Source organism: Parasteatoda tepidariorum, chromosome 3 (genome assembly GCF_982258835.1).
Source record: "Parasteatoda tepidariorum strain Cologne lab strain chromosome 3, Ptep-v5.0, whole genome shotgun sequence".
NCBI lineage: Eukaryota > Metazoa > Arthropoda > Arachnida > Araneae > Theridiidae > Parasteatoda > Parasteatoda tepidariorum.
Window position 1 is genome coordinate 46164184 of NC_141757.1, and position 21915 is coordinate 46186098.

The 21915-nt window shown below is 27.4% G+C and overlaps 1 protein-coding gene across 3 annotated transcripts in view; it reads left to right on the plus strand.

The window, feature by feature from the left end:
• Positions 1 to 16911, plus strand: part of LOC107447020 (mitochondrial glycine transporter A) — a 48665-nt gene extending 31754 nt beyond the window's left edge. The window contains exons 1-11 of one of the 3 annotated variants that reach the window (XM_016061833.5): positions 8598 to 8847; positions 9150 to 9224; positions 9890 to 10002; positions 10904 to 10988; positions 11349 to 11419; positions 11744 to 11849; positions 12973 to 13042; positions 13140 to 13238; positions 14055 to 14221; positions 14330 to 14422; positions 16043 to 16911. In XM_016061833.5, the coding sequence (XP_015917319.1) occupies positions 9159 to 9224; positions 9890 to 10002; positions 10904 to 10988; positions 11349 to 11419; positions 11744 to 11849; positions 12973 to 13042; positions 13140 to 13238; positions 14055 to 14221; positions 14330 to 14422; positions 16043 to 16069 (897 nt within the window). In that variant the 5' untranslated portion in view covers positions 8598 to 8847; positions 9150 to 9158 and the 3' untranslated portion in view covers positions 16070 to 16911. Of the gene's footprint in view, positions 1 to 8597; positions 8848 to 8990; positions 9037 to 9149; positions 9225 to 9889; positions 10003 to 10903; positions 10989 to 11348; positions 11420 to 11743; positions 11850 to 12972; positions 13043 to 13139; positions 13239 to 14054; positions 14222 to 14329; positions 14423 to 16042 lie in introns of those variants that run through there. The other 2 variants (XM_071178888.2, XM_087159258.1) reach the window with 2 other exon arrangements.
• Positions 16912 to 21915: the final 5004 nt, after the last annotated feature.

Below are 21915 nucleotides of genomic sequence, written 5' to 3' on the forward strand. Positions count from 1 at the left end.
TGTTTTCATGGGGCACATTAGGACTCATAATCCTCATAGAACAATCCCTGACGTCTGTAAGCTACTTGAACATAGCTGCAGACCAGATTCACCCATTCATGGCCACAGTTTTTCCTGCGGGGGATGGTGTTTACCAACAGGATAATGCACCATGTCATAAGGGTCGAATCGTCATGGATTGGTTCGAGGAACATTCCAGTGACTTTCAAGTCATGTCTTGGCCCCCAAATTCACCTGACCTTAATCCAATAGAGCATTTGTGGTCCTACTTGGAAAACCAAATTAGTGCTGCCACGCTACCCCCTCGCAATGTGAGGGAATTGCAGGGCCAGTTGGTGAGCGCTTGGTACCAGATACCTCAGACTACCTATCAGCACCTTGTGGAATCAATGCCACGGCGGGTGCTGGCAGTTTTGAGGGCTAAAGGTGGTCCTACATGTTATTAGCAGGGTGGTCATAATGCAATGGCTCTTCGGTGTATATATGCAGAGGTAAACGAAAAATATTTTAAACTTTATCTTCCAAGCACTCAGTAAAACGAAATCCAACAACTTGATCCGATGAAATGATCGTTAATATCGTCAATAATGAAAACGAATCTAGAGAAGATGATAACGATGACACGTGTAACGATGAAACAGTAACGATGAAAATCAACATGTAAAAATCTCTCATACAGATGGGCTAAAGGCTATCGAAAGTGCTAGTGAATATATAGAACAACAAGTAGAGGCGACACCAGTCTTCCTATTATCTCTAAAAAAATGGCGAAACATTGCTGCAAAAAAGCGCCTCCGTAATGTATGACAAAAAATGATAAAGGACTTTTTTTAAGTAAAAACTCTTTAATTCTCGTAAAGTATGCTCTTTAAGTGTTAAGTAAATTTTTTAATAATAATATGAATTGTATGTGGTGTACTCGAAAAAATTTTGTATTTGTTAAATACTATATTACATTTACACCTACACTGTTTTTCTTTCCTTTTTTTATACTCTTCGCTTTAACCGAGTTTTTCGATAGTCGGAGTTAATCGTGGTCCACATTTAACTCGGACAATCGGGACTCTACTGTTTACATAAAAAACTGTAAGATTTTATTTTTTAATTTACCAGATAAAAATCAAGAAATGAATAAAACAATGGCAATTAACGTGTATATGCATACCAATGCGTATTAGAATTAAAATGCGTAAAGCATTATAATTTAGTAGGAAACAGAAAACAAAAGTTAAATTATATTTCGTGGCAATTAAAGACAATTTCTTTATTTCTCTAAGTTGACTTCAAGTTTATTGTGTTTTAAGAATAATAGACTGGAATGTTTTGATTTAGATAAGGAGCACCTTGTGAATTTTGCATAGTTTAATCTTGTTTGCCAATTTCATTTCAACTCTCTTCCTGAAGCTACACAATGAGAAATTCGAAACACGTGGGCCTCTCGTGTCGAAAAAGAAATGATAAGCATACCGAAGATAACAATATTTGCTCCTTTCCACGACAAGTTAATTCGCGGTGTGAATTTGTGAAATTTATTCGTAAGTTGAAGGTTGTTGAACTGTGAGGCTCATTTTTATATTCACCAACGAAACGACAAACCTCTAATTCCATAATTAATACATTCGAACGACAGATTCAAATTTTATCCTCGTACTGTTCTTATCCCATAACTTTTCAAATATCACTATACTATTAAGTAATACTAAAATTGAGTATTCTAGTTTTTTTGAAGAAATACAGGGTGTTCCGTCATAACCATCCTTAATATGTATTTTTTTAATCCTTGTCAAAAATGTGGAATTAGAAGTATGTACATTAGGAGTCGCTTACAATAATAACTCTATTGAAATTTGTCGAATCATTTGTGAGAGAGATAGAATAAAAAATCTAAAGCTGTCTGCTTTATAAAATTGGGAGATGATTCTAACCTTGGCGAACAAAGAACACGTATTCTTTGGCCAAGATTCTAACAATCACCTTTCAACTCAACTCTGTTTTCTCCGCCAATCATACAGGTTTTTAGATGTTGGTGTTTTTAGTTTCCGCTTTCCAGGGTAGTGATTCTTCGTCATCATTCGTCGATGTTCATAAATGTAACTGGACCACTTGTGTACTAATTAACATAATAAATATTTAATTCGTACCCGATTGATATCAAATGCCATTAATTAAATTACTTATAGCATAACATAATCCATAAGAATCTGGGTTGAAATTCAGTTTACATGAAGGTAAATAAGATAGTAATTTGTAAGACTTATTGTTTTTTCTTACATGGTTATCAATTTGCGAACCCCACCTGTTTACTTTTTATAACTTCCTTCTTGAGGATTCTAAAGATGTATAGTAAAGTTGGATACCACGGAACACCTTGATATATACTAAGTTGGTGAAAAAAGTTTCTTCCAGATTGAAAATAGGCTTACAGAAATAAAACAAAGCGTGCAAACTACATAGATTTTTTTTTAAAAAAGAAACATTAACAATTTTAATATAAAAATGTTAAGAAGGCGCTTTAAAGTCAAAAAACTAATCTCATTTGAATTAAATAAACAAATTAAAATTTTTATTTAAAAAATATCAAAATAAACGCAGATGCAAAAAAGCAAAACTGATACATAGCTGCCTCACAACAAACTAATTTTTTGATATAGAATTTGTTAATAAAAATGTTTCAATTGCCAATTATTCTAAACAAACAAGCTTTCAGAATAATTTTTTGAACTTTTTAATTATTAAATTGATTCTTTTTGAATTTAATTTTTTTTTAAATTTAATTTTTATTTCATTTTTAAAGAAACTAAAACTAAATAAAGTTTATTTATGGATACCAACTTATGGATATCAGTTCGACGTTGAACTATACTACTGCATTATCCTGCAACTTTAATATAGTATTTTATAACCGTCGTTGAATAGCCAACCCACTTTTGGGCTTACGACTACTAATGCTCAACTCCGTAGCCTTGTAATTTTGAACCAATCCAGAAGAAAAGAAAACTCCTGGATCAGTACCCTCAGAGTTGTCAGATTTGTTATGAGAACACGGAGAACTTTGTAACTCGACAGATTTGACGTGCATCAGTCATTATTTACTGCGCGGGATTCTTCTGCCGGAGGGGATCGAACCCAAGACCCTGTTGGACATGAGTCCAGTGCCTTACCAACCAGGCCATCCCGGCCAGCAACTTTACTATTATTTTAATCAGATGTTAAAATGAGCCTTTTTTCTGCTCAAATTGAACCTTAATATCATGCAATTAAGTTTAAGAATAATTGATTCGCTCGATAATATGGGTTAACTTATCTCCATAATAATGATGTAACAAATTTGGACAGTATTAGGGTGTAAAACGTTTCAAAAATTTTTTAACAAGGAAGATAAAGATCCTTATAGTTTAAAAAGTTTTCATTAATCTTACTCGCAAACTACAGGGAGTACCGAAAGAATTTTTTTATTTACCTAATAATTAAATTTTCGAATAAAAAAACCAATAAAACTATATTAGATATTCTCTTTAAAAGTTTTTATTACTAATATATAAAGTCAATTTTTCTTTAAATGAGACTTAAGTAAATAATAGTACTCTATCTACATGTTTAAAATATTACTGTATCATAAAGTGTATTTTGGAATCAGATTTTACTCAAAAGCACTTTTTTTCCTTTTTTTTTTTAAGGAGGGAGGGAAATAATTCGTCAATTACAGAATCGTTACCTTAGAAATAATAATTCTGTTTGCTACTTTAAATATTATTTAGTATAAAAACATTTTCTATCTATTTAAATTGCAAATTTCATTAATTCTATGTTAGTACACTATTTTTTCCCATTTGTTACTACAAGCTTTGCATTTTAGAGCCTGCTAAATAAATATTTAAAAATTACTATTAATTATTTTGTACAAATAATTATTAATTTTTACGGAATTTGGCGTATGATGTAAATATTTTTATGAAACTCACTTGGTGTAACCCAAATTCAAATTACAGGTCACGAAATATTTAAAAATTATTAAAATAAATTAAAACCTTATAATCGAATATTAACAGCTGAGATTTTAAGAACTTTCAATGTAGAAGTTTTAAATTGGCTATTAAAGAACGAATATCAATTCTCTCCAATATCTTGATTTTTTCGTCGCTTTATTGGTAATCCGTATTTCTATGGATTGGAGAAGTGTAATGAGGAAGCAAAGCGGGCTCAGATAGCGAAGCGATCTGAACAGAACAGCGGAAACAACTCTGACACTAGCAAGCGATAGAATGCAAAGGCTAAGTCCCTAATTTTTTTTCATTTATTTCTATTAAAATTGGATATTATGAATTAAAAGATTATCATGGATTAATTTAAGAGATTAATAAGGATTAAAAATTAATGGCCTACGAATTCTTATCATGTAACAGCTCCATTACTATGAATTGTTTCTTTAAAGCATGTTAATTAAACAATTGGAAATCTCGTAAAATTTGAAGCAAGGGCTTGATAGTGAAAACTGCGTTGTATTTTAATTCATCAATTGTTTTCTACGAAGGTTAAATATATTTATCATCAGACTTTCATTCCTACTAAGATCTTCCTTAGAAAACTTGAATTCTGATGTGGTCAATGTTCACAGATAATTTAGACTTTCAATGAGCTAAATATAGATTTAATTGAGATATTTTCATCAAATAAATGTATCCATACTACGTATTAAAATGAAGAGAAGTGCAATCAAGACATGCATCACAATACTGACATATTTTTTAAATAAGAATAAAAGAACCGGCATAACACTCTACACTCGCGAAACAATTGGGTAAAGATATTTTTTTTAAATATTATCTTTCATTTGACATATGAAGGAAAAAAAGTTGGAGTGTTTTATTCAAACGATTTGTACCGATTTTAATTTTCAAGAGTCAATGGAGAATAGTGACTAATTAAAGAGCTTATGGTCACTTCTTCATAGGTACTCATAAAGGAAGTTATTGTTACTTATTGTATTGAATTATTTATTTCATAATGTGTACTTATAGCTTCCTCTCATTAATATGTTTTGCGCTTTAAAATACGAAAACTATTTGCGTTCTGTTATAGGTCACAGGATATGGTTTTATCAGGAATGAACACTATTTACCCTAGTGGATAATCTACCAAAATAGAGGTTCTTAGTTTCAAAATTTTAAAATGAGATTTTAAAAAGAAAATAATCTTTTTAGATTAAAAAATCGTTTGCAATGCCGCCATTGCTGTTTTGAGTGATCAACTTAATACTTGTTTTCTGCACAGAAACTACAACAATACGAAACGCGTGACATTTCGATAGAGTAAAGAAAATTGTATTGAACGAAAAAAATAAACGGACCACCCTGAATAACTTTTGATCGGATCTTCATGTTCTAGGACTCAATCTCAAAGGTTTGAAGGAGATAATCTCAAATATGCTAATTAATTAGCGCAAACGATATTTTATGTTACGACGTCAGACACAAAAACTCACTTTCTCTGAATAAACATACTTTTTTTTCGACGGATTCGAAGCCGCAATCTGGAAAATATGGTCCCCATAGTTTGGTCAGGAAAGTGATCCGAAGTTTGACCCCTAAATGCTAATATTACTTTTTGCATATTTTGCCGCATCTCGAGAAATTTTTAAGCGAATTGAAAAATTTTTGCTCACAATTATAAAATTCGTTTATCCAAAGAAAAATTCATGCGAAAAATAACTGTTAGTAAATATTTATTATTTTTTGTTATTTTATTTAATAATAGCCGAAGAAACCGAATTTTAAAAAAGACGTATATTTAAAATTTGATTTCTCAGGAGCTATTCGACCGATTTTACTCAAATTTTGTATTCTTGCAAGCAAAATAAACTTCTTTAAAATGGTGTGAAAATTTTTATACCTTACATTTCAAAATGTTTTCGATCAAATACGGTTCATTTATTTATTTATTTTTCATTTTTATTTATTTATTTTTGCGTACTGTACTTGACACTTTGAGCAGTGTACAATGAAATGATTCTATTTGCCTTGAAATGATATTACGTATACCTCGTTCAAAAGCAAAATTACTTTTTATTCAAATATATTTTTATCACATTGAACTGAATTTGACCCATTCCAAGACGATCGGGTTAATAGTTTACAAGTTATAAGGTTTTCATGTAAAAATATACAATTTTGTACTTGTACCTATTTAAGCATCTGATATTGCAATCTAAGCAAGTGAGTACTATGCATTTTTTTTCCACCGCGAATCGAATGAAATTCTATATAAGTTAATAGAACAAATAGTTCAATAGTTGCAAGAGTTTTTATGCATAAAAAGTACTTTTTGAAGACTAAACATTTAAGGTATATTTTCCGATGTAATTTTTTACTCTGAATTGCATGAAATAAAAACTGAAAAGGTCAGGCTAATAGTAGAAGTTATAAGCGTTTTATATACAAAAGTACAAGCTTGTACTTGCATATATTTACTCATCTTACATTGCTAAACAGACAAATGAAATATCGTTTCCTATTTATTTTTCCTGGTTTAATCGAATGAGATCAAACATGGAATCAAAAAGGCTAATATTTCAAAAGTAAAAACTATTTTATTTCTTTTCTATTTTTTATTTAAAAAAAAAATTGTATAAAATATACTATTTTTAAATTGAACTTATTTTATGGAAAACCCTTATAACTTCAAAATTATTCATACTTTCAACTCGAATCTTATCTCATTCATTTCAGTATAAAAAATTTCATCAGAAAATATATCTCCCATGTTCCTATAATCCCTTGACAGCAAAATAAAAAGTGAAGTAAGTCATGTCAAAAATAGTACTTTTTATGTATGAAAGCGTTTGTAACTTTTAAACAGTTTTTCCATAAACTCGAGTATTGTCTCATTCTATTCACCGTAAAAAATACATAGCAAACGATGTCTCACTTGCCTGGATAGCAATATCAGAGGTTAGTCCGATCATCTCGAAATTGGGTTCATTCAATTCATCGTAGAAAATTACATCGGAAACTTACTAGTTTAAAAAAAAAATCAATTCTCTCTTTCTTATTACCTCATTTCCCTAAAGAAAAAAAAAAGGGGGGGAACGTGCAGAGGAGAGCTGGAAAATTTTCATGCACAACTAAGCTTATTGTAAAAAAAAAAAAAAAAAAAAAATTGGGTATTAATTTTTCCGAAGAAACATTACAAATGTATTTTGCTATAATTAATGGACTATGGGCACACACATAGTAGCCAACATCTACCTACCCGTTAAATTTCGATGTTGCATTTGGACGCGTTTGCTTAACTGATACAAAATTCTTTATTTTATTTGTAACGGAGAGTTGCATTCTGGGATCAGTTGGTCTACCCTCAGGACCACTTCATGGGTATTTATTGATGTTGCTGCCTTCGTCAGTATTGATTCCGAATACTTGGTTATCCTACTCAGACTCAGCCTTTCTATACGGGTTTCCATTCATTAATATCATACAGTAGATTTAAAAATGGACATTGCTCTATTATAGTGCAAATCAAATGGGGATAGAATCATGTTACTCGTCGCTTAACGGATCCTCATTGATTAAACTCAAGCGGAGGACTGTACTAAACAATATATATATATATTTCAAGTGAAAATCGATTTAAAAAAAAATTAAAAAAAAAGAAGAAGAAAAGCATTTTATTCCTATAAAGTCAGCTATCATCGAACTATTTTTGCTAACATAAATTAAGTTTCGAATCTAAAGCAATTATTTTTTGATAGAGATGGAAAAAAAATAGGTTAAAAGTTTTTTCTATTGCATCATCTCCGAATACTGAATCAAAATGAATTGATATATATTTTGCCGAAGAAATACAAAATATTGTATTGCGTATATTTGATTTCTCTCTATGTTAAAAAATGGCAAGCTCCTCTTTCCCTCTCCTCCTCTGCTCAGATGTATAGGAATGTAACGATTTTCCCCAATGCGCTTAACTTGGAAAGTTAAAGCAGTTAGTTTTTAAATATTTGTAAAGAAATTTTATTACCAGTATTTTAGTTTCTTGAAGACACTGGTCAGCTTAAGACTTTGAAATGGCGCAGAACGTCAAAGACATAGTTTTGTGAAAATGAAAAGCTCGTGTGGTCAACATCACCTGGGCTCATAAAAATTAGCTAAAAACTGAAATTACGGTAGTGATATTGAGAATTTTCCTCCATGTGGAAAAATATAGCAAAATTGGCAATTTCTAAAAAAGTTTAATAACTTTTAAAATATTTAAGTTATTTGTCTGTTTTAAAGCTCAGATAATTCTTCATGGCAAGATTATATATAGTTTAAAATCATTTCATTGCTTCAAACACTTAAACTATGTTTTTTTTTTTTTTTTAATTTTTCTTAGCTTTTCCTAGAGCTTCGAAACAAGCGGTATAAAGGGCCATTTTCACTGACCGCTATTTTTTTTTTTTTTTTGCATGCGAACCATAATCTGATTGGTCAGTGTTTCGCGGCTAAATGTCTTTTCACAATCCGGAAAAACGCATCCAGAAAGATTGTTTCCTATTTTGTATCTCGGCTAACCCCGGTTATTAATTCCTTGAAAAGTTTAATTTAAAATGATATGAAGTGAGTAAAAAGAAGTTATGTCGTCTGCAATTTGAATGTGTTATTTGTTTTGATCTTTCATTTAGTTGCTTATGTTAAAACTATTGCTTTTATTTTTGACTCAGTTGATTTCATAGTTAGTTTATATTCATAATATACCTATTATGATAATATTCCTAAAATTAAGGAACGAAAACCTACGTTTTGGTCTGTCATTTTACTCCAAGGACTTAAAGTGATTTTACCAACCCTTTTCTCCGAAAGTTACATAAATCAAGTAAAAATATTTCAGTCAAATTCTCCGCTCATTAATACATTTAATCACTCACTAAAAATGTCACCCCATTTTCTCATTAAAAAAAGGTAACATTAATTGTAGATGATAAAATCATTATCTGTTTCTACGCTCTCCATTGCTTTACTCATCCATCGTCAACACACGTAAAACAGAGCCTTTTTTTCACAAGTGCATCATATATAATGCTTCTCTTATCAATAATCTAGATATATGATAAAATCTACTTTCGTCACTAATCAATTGATGATGTCACTTATCAGTTTCCCTTTTTATTTTTGCAGCTCACCTGAATGTGCCATATCGATGACAGCGAGCACCTGCTTCAGAGCTCTACCAACATGGAAATCATACAAACGGTAAGAGCTATTACAAATGTTCTTTTCTTTATTTGTAAATTTATTATTTATCAATCTAGAATGTACTAGAATGCTATTTTGGTCACTAATTTGCTTCGATTATATTTTGCTTCAATATTAGCACACTTTTACAGTGTTCAATTTTGAAATGAATTCTCAGCTAGATCTATTAGTTAATGCTATTTTTATGTTTAAATGCTCTTTTCATTTTATTTTTCCTTCAATGTATGGATTCTTTTGCAGTTTTCATAATCAAATAAAATTTTTTTGGTGTACCCGGAAAAAAAAATTATGTTATGAAAAACTAAGTGTACAAAGTAGTAGCATTATTTGTCTTAGAGAAGGACAAATAATGCAAAAAAATAATATTGGTTGATATTATTTTTATGCATTATTTGTCCTTTTCTAGGATCCCTGATATAATATATTTATAATCCTGTAATATTTGCACTATTTTGCAGCATGCATTTCTGAAATCATTTATTGCTAGATCTGTTAATGTTAAATTTGTGCTTCAATTTTATTATATTTTGTTTTAATGCATGCATTCTTTTGCAATGCCTCTTTATGAAATAATTTTTATTTGAATCTGTTTATTAATGATATTCTTATGTTAACTTGTGAATGTTGTTATATTTTGCTTTAATATATGTATTCTTTTGCAGTATCCATTTTTGAAATCATTTTTAGCTGGATCTGTTAGTGGAACTTGTTCTACATTACTTTTTCAGCCTTTAGACTTAATAAAGACAAGAATACAAAATGCCTCAAAGTGTGGGTAAGTAAATAATTTTACATTTGCCTTTAGTATTTTTACAATAGCTGTTATCCTAAAAAAATTAATTATTATTAGGTTTTACATCATTTGTAAATAACAATTTAAAATATTAGTATTGTTTAAACTAAATTATCACTATTTCTTTTTTTATCACTAATCAAAATGAATTATCACAATGAGATCTGATAATTAACAATTTTCCTATTATACTCATGAAAAAAAGTAAAAAAAAAAAGTTGCAATAAAACTATTCAATTGTATCCAATTTTCTTTGTCCTAATTTTTTTGAATATATGCAGGTAAGATTTTGTGTTGTAAATGTAAAGGGAAATAAGTTATGTAAAATTTATTATTGATAACATAAAGTCAGTAGATAAATTGTTTTGTATTATTTGCAACCAGACCCAGAATAATATTCAATATCCCTTCTGTACAAAGCAATCTGCATCGTGCATCTTTCAAGTATGAACAAAGGAAATTTAATCATGTTTTTAGTTGTTTTTGGTACATCATATATAAAACATTTAATTTTTTGATTTAGTCTCAGAAACTTTTCTCAATCACTTTTTATTTAGACCCAATACATTGAAGGAAGCTAATTAAAGTAATTTGATGTCAATTATTAACTTTACCTCAATCAACTTGTTTTAGAATATGTGTCCTTTATTATTTAAATATCTAATTGATATATTTTTATTTCCTTAAGAGTTGTCTGTAACTCTGTGTTTAAAGTAATCATTTCTTTGCATTTACTTTAAAGTTTTTTATAGTATAAATTGATAGTTATATCCAATTAAAAAAAACATAGAGCACTAAATGCATATCTGGGTTTATATGTTAATAATATTCTTAAGAATAAATTATTCTTATTTATCATTATAGTTTAAAAACTTTTTTTTAGACAAAATAAGAATGGAATGGTCACTTTGTTTGTGCAAGTTTTACGCAATGAGAAACTCTTGGGTTTATGGCGAGGCACCTTACCAGTAAGTAGTAATCATTTTTTTAAAAAAAGTTTAGAGTAAATGTTGTGCAACAACTTGAATTGTTTCTGTTAAGTTATAAATTTAATTTTATAATAAGATTTATAATAGGATTATTATAAATCTTATTAAAAAATTAGATTTATAATAAGATTAATTAGTCATTTAATTTTATATTAAGATATGACATTTTTTTTGTAGGTAATTGTTAGCACATAATAAATTTTATGTTATAACTCAATTTATACAGAGTAATTCAAGAAATTAATTTCCTATTCATGATAGATTGTCTAATGGTCTGATCTTTTCTATTATCTTGTGTGTAAACCTTTTTCATATTTTAATTTAAATTCTTTGTTTCAGTCTGTGATGAGATGTGTTCCTGGTGTTGGAATGTATTTTAGTTCTTTACACTGGCTGCAGACAAACTTTGGGTAACTATCATTGATATTTTTCAAAAGTAGATTTGTAATTTGTTAACTTCATTAAAGCTATTATTTTTTAGCATTCTCTATGAAGATTGCAAAATTTTAAATTTAAAATACTCAACATAGAGAATTCAGGAATTTTAAAGATATTTTCTATTTTTGAAATAAAGAGATGTCATACTATTCTTCGAGTAATAATAATTGATATTAAGTATTAATATAGAAATAGACCTTGTTTAATTTAAATACTTATAAATTCAGGTTGTTATATTTTTCTTTTGTTTAGTTAAAGTTTATATTCTAACTCAATATTTTTATTACCTTACACAGTTCTGAGAATCCACATCCCTTGGAATCAATGAGTTTTGGTGTTCTAGCCAGATCATTTGTTGGTGTTACATTATTGCCTGTCACTGTTTTAAAAACCCGTTATGAAGTGAGTATAATTTATTATATTGTTAATTTAATAAAATTTAAGTTCCTATTGTGTAATATTTTGTTTGATATTAACTAGATCTGTGTATATATTTAATACCAAATTTTTATTGGTATTTTCGATTTATTTTTTAATATCATTTATTCTTCAATAGCAGCTCAATAAAATTATTATATTTAAAAATTATTCGAAATATATATTTAAGAAAGAAGTTGTGCTCTTTTTTAATTTATTCAAACAAAGAATACATTAATTTGTATTCATCATAAAGGTCAAAAACTTAATCTACACTCTTAAAAATATCCGTGAAATATTTAAAACTAATTTTATATCTGTGTCTAACATTTTTAAGAATGTCATTATAATATATTTATTTGCTTCTTTTTTTTAAAAAAAAGTTTCTAAAGTATTTGCAATTTAGAATTTATTTTTTAAAAAATCCAGTATTTTTTTTTTCCAGTATTATTCACTTTATGAAAAATAGTGTTTTAAATTTTAAAAATGCTATATTTCCTTAATTGCATTCAATCACATTTTCAATTTTCTGCATAATACTTTAGTCATTTAATTTTTACTCTATCACTAATTTTTCATTTCAACTAATGAAATGACTTTTAACTAATGAACACATACAATTAGAAATTTTTTTCTCCATGTTACTAAACTCTTTTTATTATAATTAAACAAACATCTGTAAAATAAAAATCTAAACATTTTTTTTGTTTCTTTTAACTATGATTATTCATGCAAATTTTTATTTTCTAATAATATATTAATAGTATACTATTAATATATTTTTAGAATAATTGAAAAAATTTGCACAACTAAATAATAGTTGTACTATTTATACTGTTTGTATTTAAATAAATAGTTTAAATAGCATTACAAAAAATTTGAAATTTTTAATGGAATTCATCAAAACATGTTTGATTGCTCTAGGAAATTTAGAAGAGTTTTTACAACACTCTCTATAACATTCCTAAAAATTACTGTTATTATTTATTAGTTAAAATTACATAAACCAGAATATAAAAAGTTATTTCTTTTAAATGTTTTATCTGTTTTTAGTTTGTTTTTTTTTCAATCATTTGTGCTTCAATATTTATTTAACTTTATTTTTCAGAGTGGTATTTATGCATACAACAGTTTATCTGAAGCTCTTTATAAAATTTATAAGTTTGAAGGAAGAAAAGGTAAATAAATCTACTTTTTTATTAATTAAATTTAGAGGTTAATAAAAAATTACATTCACAATATAATAGCTCATTATTTAACTTATTTCTTTTGTAGGTCTTTTTTCCGGGATGATACCTACACTTTTTAGAGATGCACCTTTTTCAGGAATTTATTTGATGTTCTATACCCAAACTAAAAAGATGGTTCCTCCTTGTAAGTATATTTTTCATTAAATAACCTTTTATCTATTTATTAATCTTTAAAATTGCTATGAAAATTTAGTTAATTTCAAAACTACAAGTTATTATTGTTCTGCTAAATAACGTTTAGTACAGTTTTGTGTACTCGGACATCAGTAGAAAAGCACACGAGAAAAAAAATTATCTGGACTATTTATGGAAGAAAAAAAAACCTATAAGTCATTTTAGAACTTTTTATTTATTTATAGTCTATTAAAAATATTTTGATTTACATATTTTTCTTATGTTATGAATCAGCCTACTAAAAATTTTCAATGAAATTTCACTATTTTACGTATTTTTTTTAAATAAGATTAATAAAAGTAATATAATTATTAATGTAATTAATAATTTTAAATTTAGAGTTTATAAAATTAGCTCTTTATAGTTATGTAGATATTTAAAATTCTGTTGCTTTCAAGTTTTAGCTGGTAAATTTTTTAACATTAAGTGATAATAATATTATTAATTATGACTTTAGTATAGAATTTTGTAGATATTTATAAGATATCATTTTTTAGTCTCAATTACTGTGAGAATTTCTTTTGGTAAAACAGTCACTTGACAAATAAATCTAAATAAAACTTAGAAAAAATGTTAATTTTGGAAAATTGTTTTTTTTTTTGTATATGTTTGCATAAAATAAACTAGACTGCATTAAAGTTAAATTTTTCGAAACACCTAATATTACTAAAAATGGTAGAGAAAATATATAAAATTTGAATATCATGTTATTTTTTTTCCTACATGCTAGTTATTCACACAAGTAACATTGACGCTTCTATTCTAGATGTGCATGACTACGTCTCAACAGCACCTGTTAATTTCACCTGTGGAATAGTTGCAGGAGTATTTGCTGCAGGAATAACACAACCTGCAGATGTGATAAAAACAAAAATGCAGCTGTATCCTAAAAAGTACAATACAGTTCCAGTGGCTGCTACTCTAGTCTTTAAAGTATGTTCTGCTTTGAAAAATTTATTGATATAATTCAACACTGCCTACTCAATCTTTTTCATGAATGATGCCCATTATTCAACTATTTCTTTTGTTTAATTTTTATAGGAAAATGGAATTCAAGGTTTTTTCTCTGGTATGGTTCCTAGAGTGGTTAGAAGAACGTTAATGGCTGCTCTGGCATGGACTGTGTATGAACAAGTAAGCTTATACATTTATTTTTATCTCCTTTTTTCCCTTCAAATCAGCTATTTAAAGAAACAAGCTCGTAGATATTTGTCCAAAACAGTTTCTTCTAAATTCAAAATATGCTATGAGATAGTATATACTTGTAAATTATGTTGAATTAAAAGCTTAATTTCTGTTAAATATATTTGATTTAATGTCAGCAATCAAATTAAAATTTTATTTAAGGAACCAGATTACAAAAATTTAAATAATTGCAATGCTTCACACATATAAATTGTATTATAAGGAAAGAGAGAAAAAAAAAGATTTTTTGAATATTGAAACATAATCCAAAACTAAATCTCAAAAGAATACTATTCTTATTCATTTTGAAGAAATAGTGAACTCTATTAACTGTAAACAATGAATGTTTAATATCAGAAAAAAATTCTTTCTTTTATAAAACTTAAAACAAAATATTCCAAGGTTGGCAAGTTTCTGCCGAGGTGGTTAAAACCACTGGTAGAAACCGGTTAAAACCAGCATGGCAAAAACCCTTTTCTGCCACATTTGTGGCAGAAACTGGCAGTAATTCAGAAAATGACATAAAAGTAAGAACTGAGATTGACATATAATGGATAATTCATAGAAAAAACAATTAAATGTTAAACAAAGTACAATTTATTTACAAAATTATCACCATTCAAAATCAAATATTACATTGTTTGCACTCTGCAGTAATATATAAAATTTGATGCAGTTTCTAAACCTAAACAATTTCTCAATTTGCTATGCACAAACAAGAAATTTGAGAAGATTCTCTCAAGTCCAGCAGAACTCGCAGGCATTGCCATCCACAAAAGATTAAAACTGTTACTGTTATAATAATTGGATTGTTGCCATGCAAATTATGTCTTGAAAAGAAAAAAAACTATTTGAAAATAGCTCTATTCAGTTATGTTAAAAGTTAAATGATAATAATTACTGAATTTCAGAATTTAATATAAATATTTGACATACAGCACTCTTTATATTTAATGTAAACAAAATAATATATATTTACAAACAATGAACTAAAAAGTTTGTTACAGTTACATGGAGTTAAGTTTTTCAGTTTACTTAAATAAAATGTCACTAAGCAATTACTAGAACTAATTATAGAAGTTTTTTTAGTTTCTGCCGGTTATAACCAGTTTCTGCCGGCAAAAAGCCAACCCTGAATATTTCCTCCATCTCATTTAATCTATCTCCCAGCTATCGTACCTCATAGGGATGAATAAATAGTGATTTTGCAGAATATTTGGCCAAAAAAATATTCAGTGGCCAATAGCAATATTTAAAAAAAAAAAAAAAAAACATTAATAAATATTTTTTTTATAGAAATAAGTTTAGTCAGTGTAAAATAATCAAAACTTAGCTGTATTATTGGTATGTAGATAATAAAGGTAATTAGAACTTTTATAATATTTATTAAGATAATTAGAAATATTTAAAATAAAAGAACTAAAGTTTAAAATTGGAAATTTTTTTGCAGATTTGTGTAAAATAGGTTTTGTATATGTTTGAAAGTTCTCTTTAAAGTTACCAAGAAACTTATTTACCAATATATTATACATCTACCAACTTTTATTTACAATTTTAATTCTTCTTCAGGTCATAAGCTGCTCAGGATTGAAATAAGCAGGACTGATATTGTTCTATTAAAAGAACTGATTGCATTGGAATGTGTGTTCAATATAAATCAAACAGAGACATTTTCTGTATGAAGGAATTGTATATGCCATTTGCATTTTTGTGTATAGATATTAAACTATGATACTTTACTAATGTGACAAATTCAACATTACATACCTTTTGCCAAAGATTACTGAAATTATATTCTGCTGTCACTTGTTTATTAATGTTCATAAATCACTTTCCTTTTTGATAATTTAAATGTTGAATCATTATTTAAATCTATGATACTTTACTAATTTGACAAATTCAACATTACATACCTTTTGCCAAAGATTACTGAAATGATATTCTGCTGCCGCTTGTTTATTAATGTTCATAAATCACTTTCCTTTTTGATAATTTAAATGTTGAATCATTATTTAAATCTAATTTTTCATTAAAAATACCTTTAAAAATTAATTTACTTGCAATATTAAATATTTTGCCTTTTTAAAATACCTTTTATTGAATTAGTTTTATTTTCTTTTTTGTTTTATAAATAAGAATTAGTTTAATGTTTTTATTTATAAAAGTATATTGAGATATTTATGGTCTTGTATTGTTATATGTATATTTTTAAATGATATATTTATTGTTTTGAATGTTACTTTAAGGGAAGTAATTTTTTCTCATTGTATTGTATCAATACATGCTTTAATGAATGAAGATGCTTAGTGCATTATTATTTATTACACTGTGTAGATATTTGTATAGTTTTATGCATCTTGTTGCGCTGACTTTTAGCTTTGTTAAATACTTTTTATTAAAAAAAATATATATATTTTTAAATAAAATTAAAAAAAAGTCATGAGTCTTTTGTTTTTAAATGAATTCTACATAAGTAATTCTTAAATACTGGATGATCAAAAAATAACTGATTTACAGAGTGGGTTAAAGAACAATGGAAGGTCTGTAAGTTCATCAACAGATGGCGCTGCAAACTAAGAAAAACTTTAAAGTAATATTTTCAAACAATAATTACCATTTGCAGTAACAGCTTAGCGGAGTCTGAGGATAAAATTTACAGATATTCATGCAAATATTTCAATTTGAATGGTCTGACAAGTAGCAGAAAGCATTTTTGTTCATAGTTGAGGTCTAAGATGGCTGAGGACAAAATTTGCAATCCACTTTGAAACTGGCTGGGAATAAATTATATGGTTTCTTTAGCAGAATGCATGTTTCTATATTCTACAGGTGTCTTATTTTTGGGACACTCAGTAATTGCTTATACTTCCAAACACAAAGTTTTCAGTCAGATGTTTATGATTTTCTTTTTAGTTTGGCCACTAAAAATAATTAACGAATATTTAAACATAATTTTTTTATTAAACAAAACAACACCAAGCAGTAAAAAGCATAAAACAGCTACACAACTTACATCAATAAAGCGTCATGAAATGATACACAAAATGTAAAAACAATAAAAAACCAATTGTGAGACAGAGTAAACACAATTCGTTTAATCACTTAAAATAATCGTCACAATTTTACATATGAGAGGAATAAATTTCCTGAATATATATCACTAAATACCACAAATAACCAACATATCGCTTACTTTCTTTTGAAACATGTAACATTTTTTTTACAATAATAAGAAATAATGAAAATTTTAAGATAAACTTTCATTAGAAAATTTTAACACAAAGCCACTAAACTCTCTACACTATTCTACAAATATATGCAACAAAACATCAGCAGCCGATTAAATTTTTTTTTTAAAGTTGATATTTTTATAATTTTATGAAGTTTCTATGCACTTATTACATAAAACAAATACAGGACTTTCATAACAAAGTAGCGTTCAAATAATTCATGCTTACCAATTGACAATCTTTACTGAGATAAGTTAAAATGTGCATGTCATGACACAGATTGAATAAACTAATCATGCTTCAATTTTTTTTTTTTTTTTAACAAACAGAATACAAATGACAAAATATATATTACCTACCTATAGTCAACGAAACTTAATTACAATATAAAAAATACATATAATCAGTATACACATAAAATTATTAGTTTTTTTTAAATCAAGCTTAATAATTTGCAAAATATTACCTATGTACAATTGGAGATAGTTTTTTTTTGAAAATGAAATCTTTTGAAACAAAAAAAATGGCATTCAGCATAACATAAAACTTAAGAGTCAAATAAAACATGTTATATTGATTTTGAGATGCTGAATTTATTTTGAAGTCAGTAGCAGATTTTCAAGTTAAATACCCCTTCTTCTAAAAACATTTTTAAGTGGGGGAAAGAGATAACTCAGAAAGATGTCATGTTCAAATTGTGAGGATTCAAGTTTAGAACTCTTACTAGATAGAAATTCATTTTTCTTAACCAATGCATTGCTAAAATATTATTATTATTATTTTTTTTTAATTTAGGTTTAATTTTTATTTTAAACAGAGTACATAAAATTTCTTTTCTAAATTTATTCACTATTGATAATTATTTTGTATAAATTTTCAGAATCTATTTCACCCTATTAAAAAAAAAATGAAGACAACTTTAAAAAAGTCTAAATGCCACAAAAAAAGTCCTACCACTTTTTTTTTGCCAAACATTTACGGATTCTAAACAAAAACATTGAGTACGGAAACTGAACAATTAGAAGTCTCACACCTTTTACAGTGTGACTGGTTTATTCACAATAATTGCTTCAATTTCATTTTTTTTTTTTCAATTTCATTTCATTTCAATGCAGGAATAAATTATTATGCAATACAATTGACCACAAACTTATTGTACCTGAAATCAGCACCTCAATATCCCAAATAAAAGTTTTGTTTGATATGAACATTAAGTTAGACTTGGTGTCAGGAAACTAATTTTAGAATTATTTACCAATATGTTCATCATCAAACTTCCAGTTTCATACTAATCTATCTCCAATTAACATAATTTTAAAAACTTACAACTAAATTACTAAATAATTAAACAACTAAATTAGACTAAATAATTTGAAAATATCTATTTTGCAGATTTATTTAAATTGGTGAAAAATCTTTTTATAATCTATCCTTTAAAAGAAGACAAGTGTTCTACAAAAATATTTTGAAAATCTAGACGATTCAATTTCATTACAGCTTTTCATCATATTTTCTTATATATTAAATTTCTTAATATACTACTAAAATGTGAGCTATTTTGACACACAAAAAATGACAATATTAAATATTACGCTAGCAATCGTGGCTTCCCACAAGAAACTAAAACAAAAATGTTTGTTCAAGAGTAACATTTAGACTTGCATTATACACAATGAACAAATGGCAGTTTGCATGATTATAATAAAAGACACAAAATATTGACTGCAATTTTCTTCCCGCATTCGAGAATAAACATCTGAGCATCATTATCCTACTATACTATTAAGGCAAAGTTGATGATGGCAGGTTTATGAGCTGAAAATGGAAATGAAAAAAATGGCAGTTCTCTGCATTCACGACAGCTTATAAAAAAAATGATAATATATCTTGGATTGTGAGATAGTAGATTTGTTATTTATCAATAAATTAAAGAATGAATAAATTAACATGAAAATTTCATACTGTTTACTTAAAACAAAGCAGCACAGATAAAGTGGGTTTTCAGGTTTAAAACACTAGAAGAAACAGACAGTAAAACCCATTTTAGCAGTTTTTAATGGGAAAAAAATGAAAAACTTTTTAAACAATAAATTTCTTTTAGAGGGAAAGCTTAGATATTTTTTTTAAAAACTCATAAATATACATTAAAAGGCTGATATGTATAAGTTGTTGTTACAATAATATGCAAAAAAACAAACGTATTTATTGAAACTTAGCTTAGATAGTACAGACTAACATAAATAAAAAAAGTAAATACTAAAACTAGTTGATTTAAATTATCCTCTCTCCTTCTTATAGCCTTGTATTGATACAAGGACTCGATTTCTCTATCCTTAACATGACACGTTTTTCTGAAGTTTAAAAAAAGTAATGGCAAAAACTAAATTGCCTAGAACTTTTTCCAAAAATCCTGAAGTTTTAGTCACAATGAATTTCATTACTTAAGATTTTTGAATTCTTTCATGCTGGGGATTTTCTTAGTTTTTAAAGGACAAATGGCAGTCTAAAAAACTTTTTAACTTTGAAGAAAAAGAAGTTTCTATAAAATCCTTAAGTACTTCAGAAATAGGGGACAAAATTGTGTAAAAGAATATGAAATAATCAAGCAAGAAAATCGTTTTAAATGGGTTTCACTGAACAGTGACCACCACTTATTAAAATCACATTCGTTCTGAGACATTTCATTAAGTAAAGTGGCTGACTTTATAAATTGGCATATCTAAACTCTGGAAGAAAAAGGTGCAAATTTAAATTTTACAAATACACTAAAAGCTAATTTATAATTATTGAAATATAAATACTATATTTATGTTTCATTTTCACCATTCTGGAGTGATTGTGAAACCAACTCAAAAATCCTGAAAATTTCTTGAGTAGAATCATTAATGACGCATTTAAAAAAATGAATGTCTTTATAAATTATATGCAGCATAATTTAACTGAATAATTATCCATAAGTCAACTTTTATATCTAATCACATTCATTATTCTACCAGAAAAAATATTTACAAATGAAAGAGACGCCTGTATAAATTCTAATATTTTTAAATAAAACACACAAGAATTTTTATCCATATATGTGATCGGTGATTTCTTGAAATTTCTGGACCTTGGATTTCCGGATCATGGTTAGCGAAAATTATACATTTTTTCCGGAGCACAATCATCTCTGACCATTTTAATGTACTTTTGACACCTAGATTAAACATGAGCTAAATTTTTTTAATTTGCTGAAAGGTTTTAAAAGATTTGAATATTGTTTGTCCGATATGCAGAATTTGAAATTAACAATTAGACATAGTTTTCAAGTTTATTTAAATTTTAATATTACGTCGAGTTTCAAGGTTTTATTCTAATTTATATAGAGCTAATTCTTGACACTCAAATCATGATTTTTACCTATGTTGGTAGCTAAAAAATTTTATTCAAAGTGAATGTAAAAATGTTCCAAACTTTTACTCAAAGCTGAATTATAATAAAATAAGAGCACTAAACAAAAACTGGTTTAAATTTATTTATCAATATTCTGACTTAATTGTTTTTGCTTGCTAAAATAATAAACAGTACGGATATTCCTTAGTTATATGATTAAATAAGAAAGACATTCTATTATCTGTTTTGTTTAACAGCTTTTTCAGCAAGGCTGTGTTTCCCTTAAAACTTTAATTGTAAAAGTAAATGCGTGACAGATGAGCAGCGACATTTAGAGATCATTGGAATTCTGTAACCTACCTTAATTCATAAGCAGTTTTATTTTTGTTCACTCATGTACTCTCCCCTTACCAGTTTTGGTCTTTTTTAAGGTTGATCCATCAATTTCTCCAAGAAGTGCAACCTACACCTGTACTTTCTTTTTTTCATAAATGATAGGCTCATACAGGGTTTCCGCTACGGTAGCTTTTTTCGCAAAATGCGAAAAGACCCCTCAAAAATGCTAAAATTCAACAAAACATTTTCGCATTTTTGCTAAAGGATTTTACTAAATTCCGTTAAAAAAAATGGGGATGATGTGAAAAATGTGAATGGGGATTATTTAAACACATCTTAATGCAACGATGTAAAAATATGTCACTTAATGAATTACTTTTATTTTTATATACCAATGATGTGTCTGAACAGTACCCATTAATAACTTCTGTTATAGAGTATTGTGCAACAATACCAATGCACACTGTTGACTGTGAAAGGGGCTTTAGCTGCCTTAATTTGATT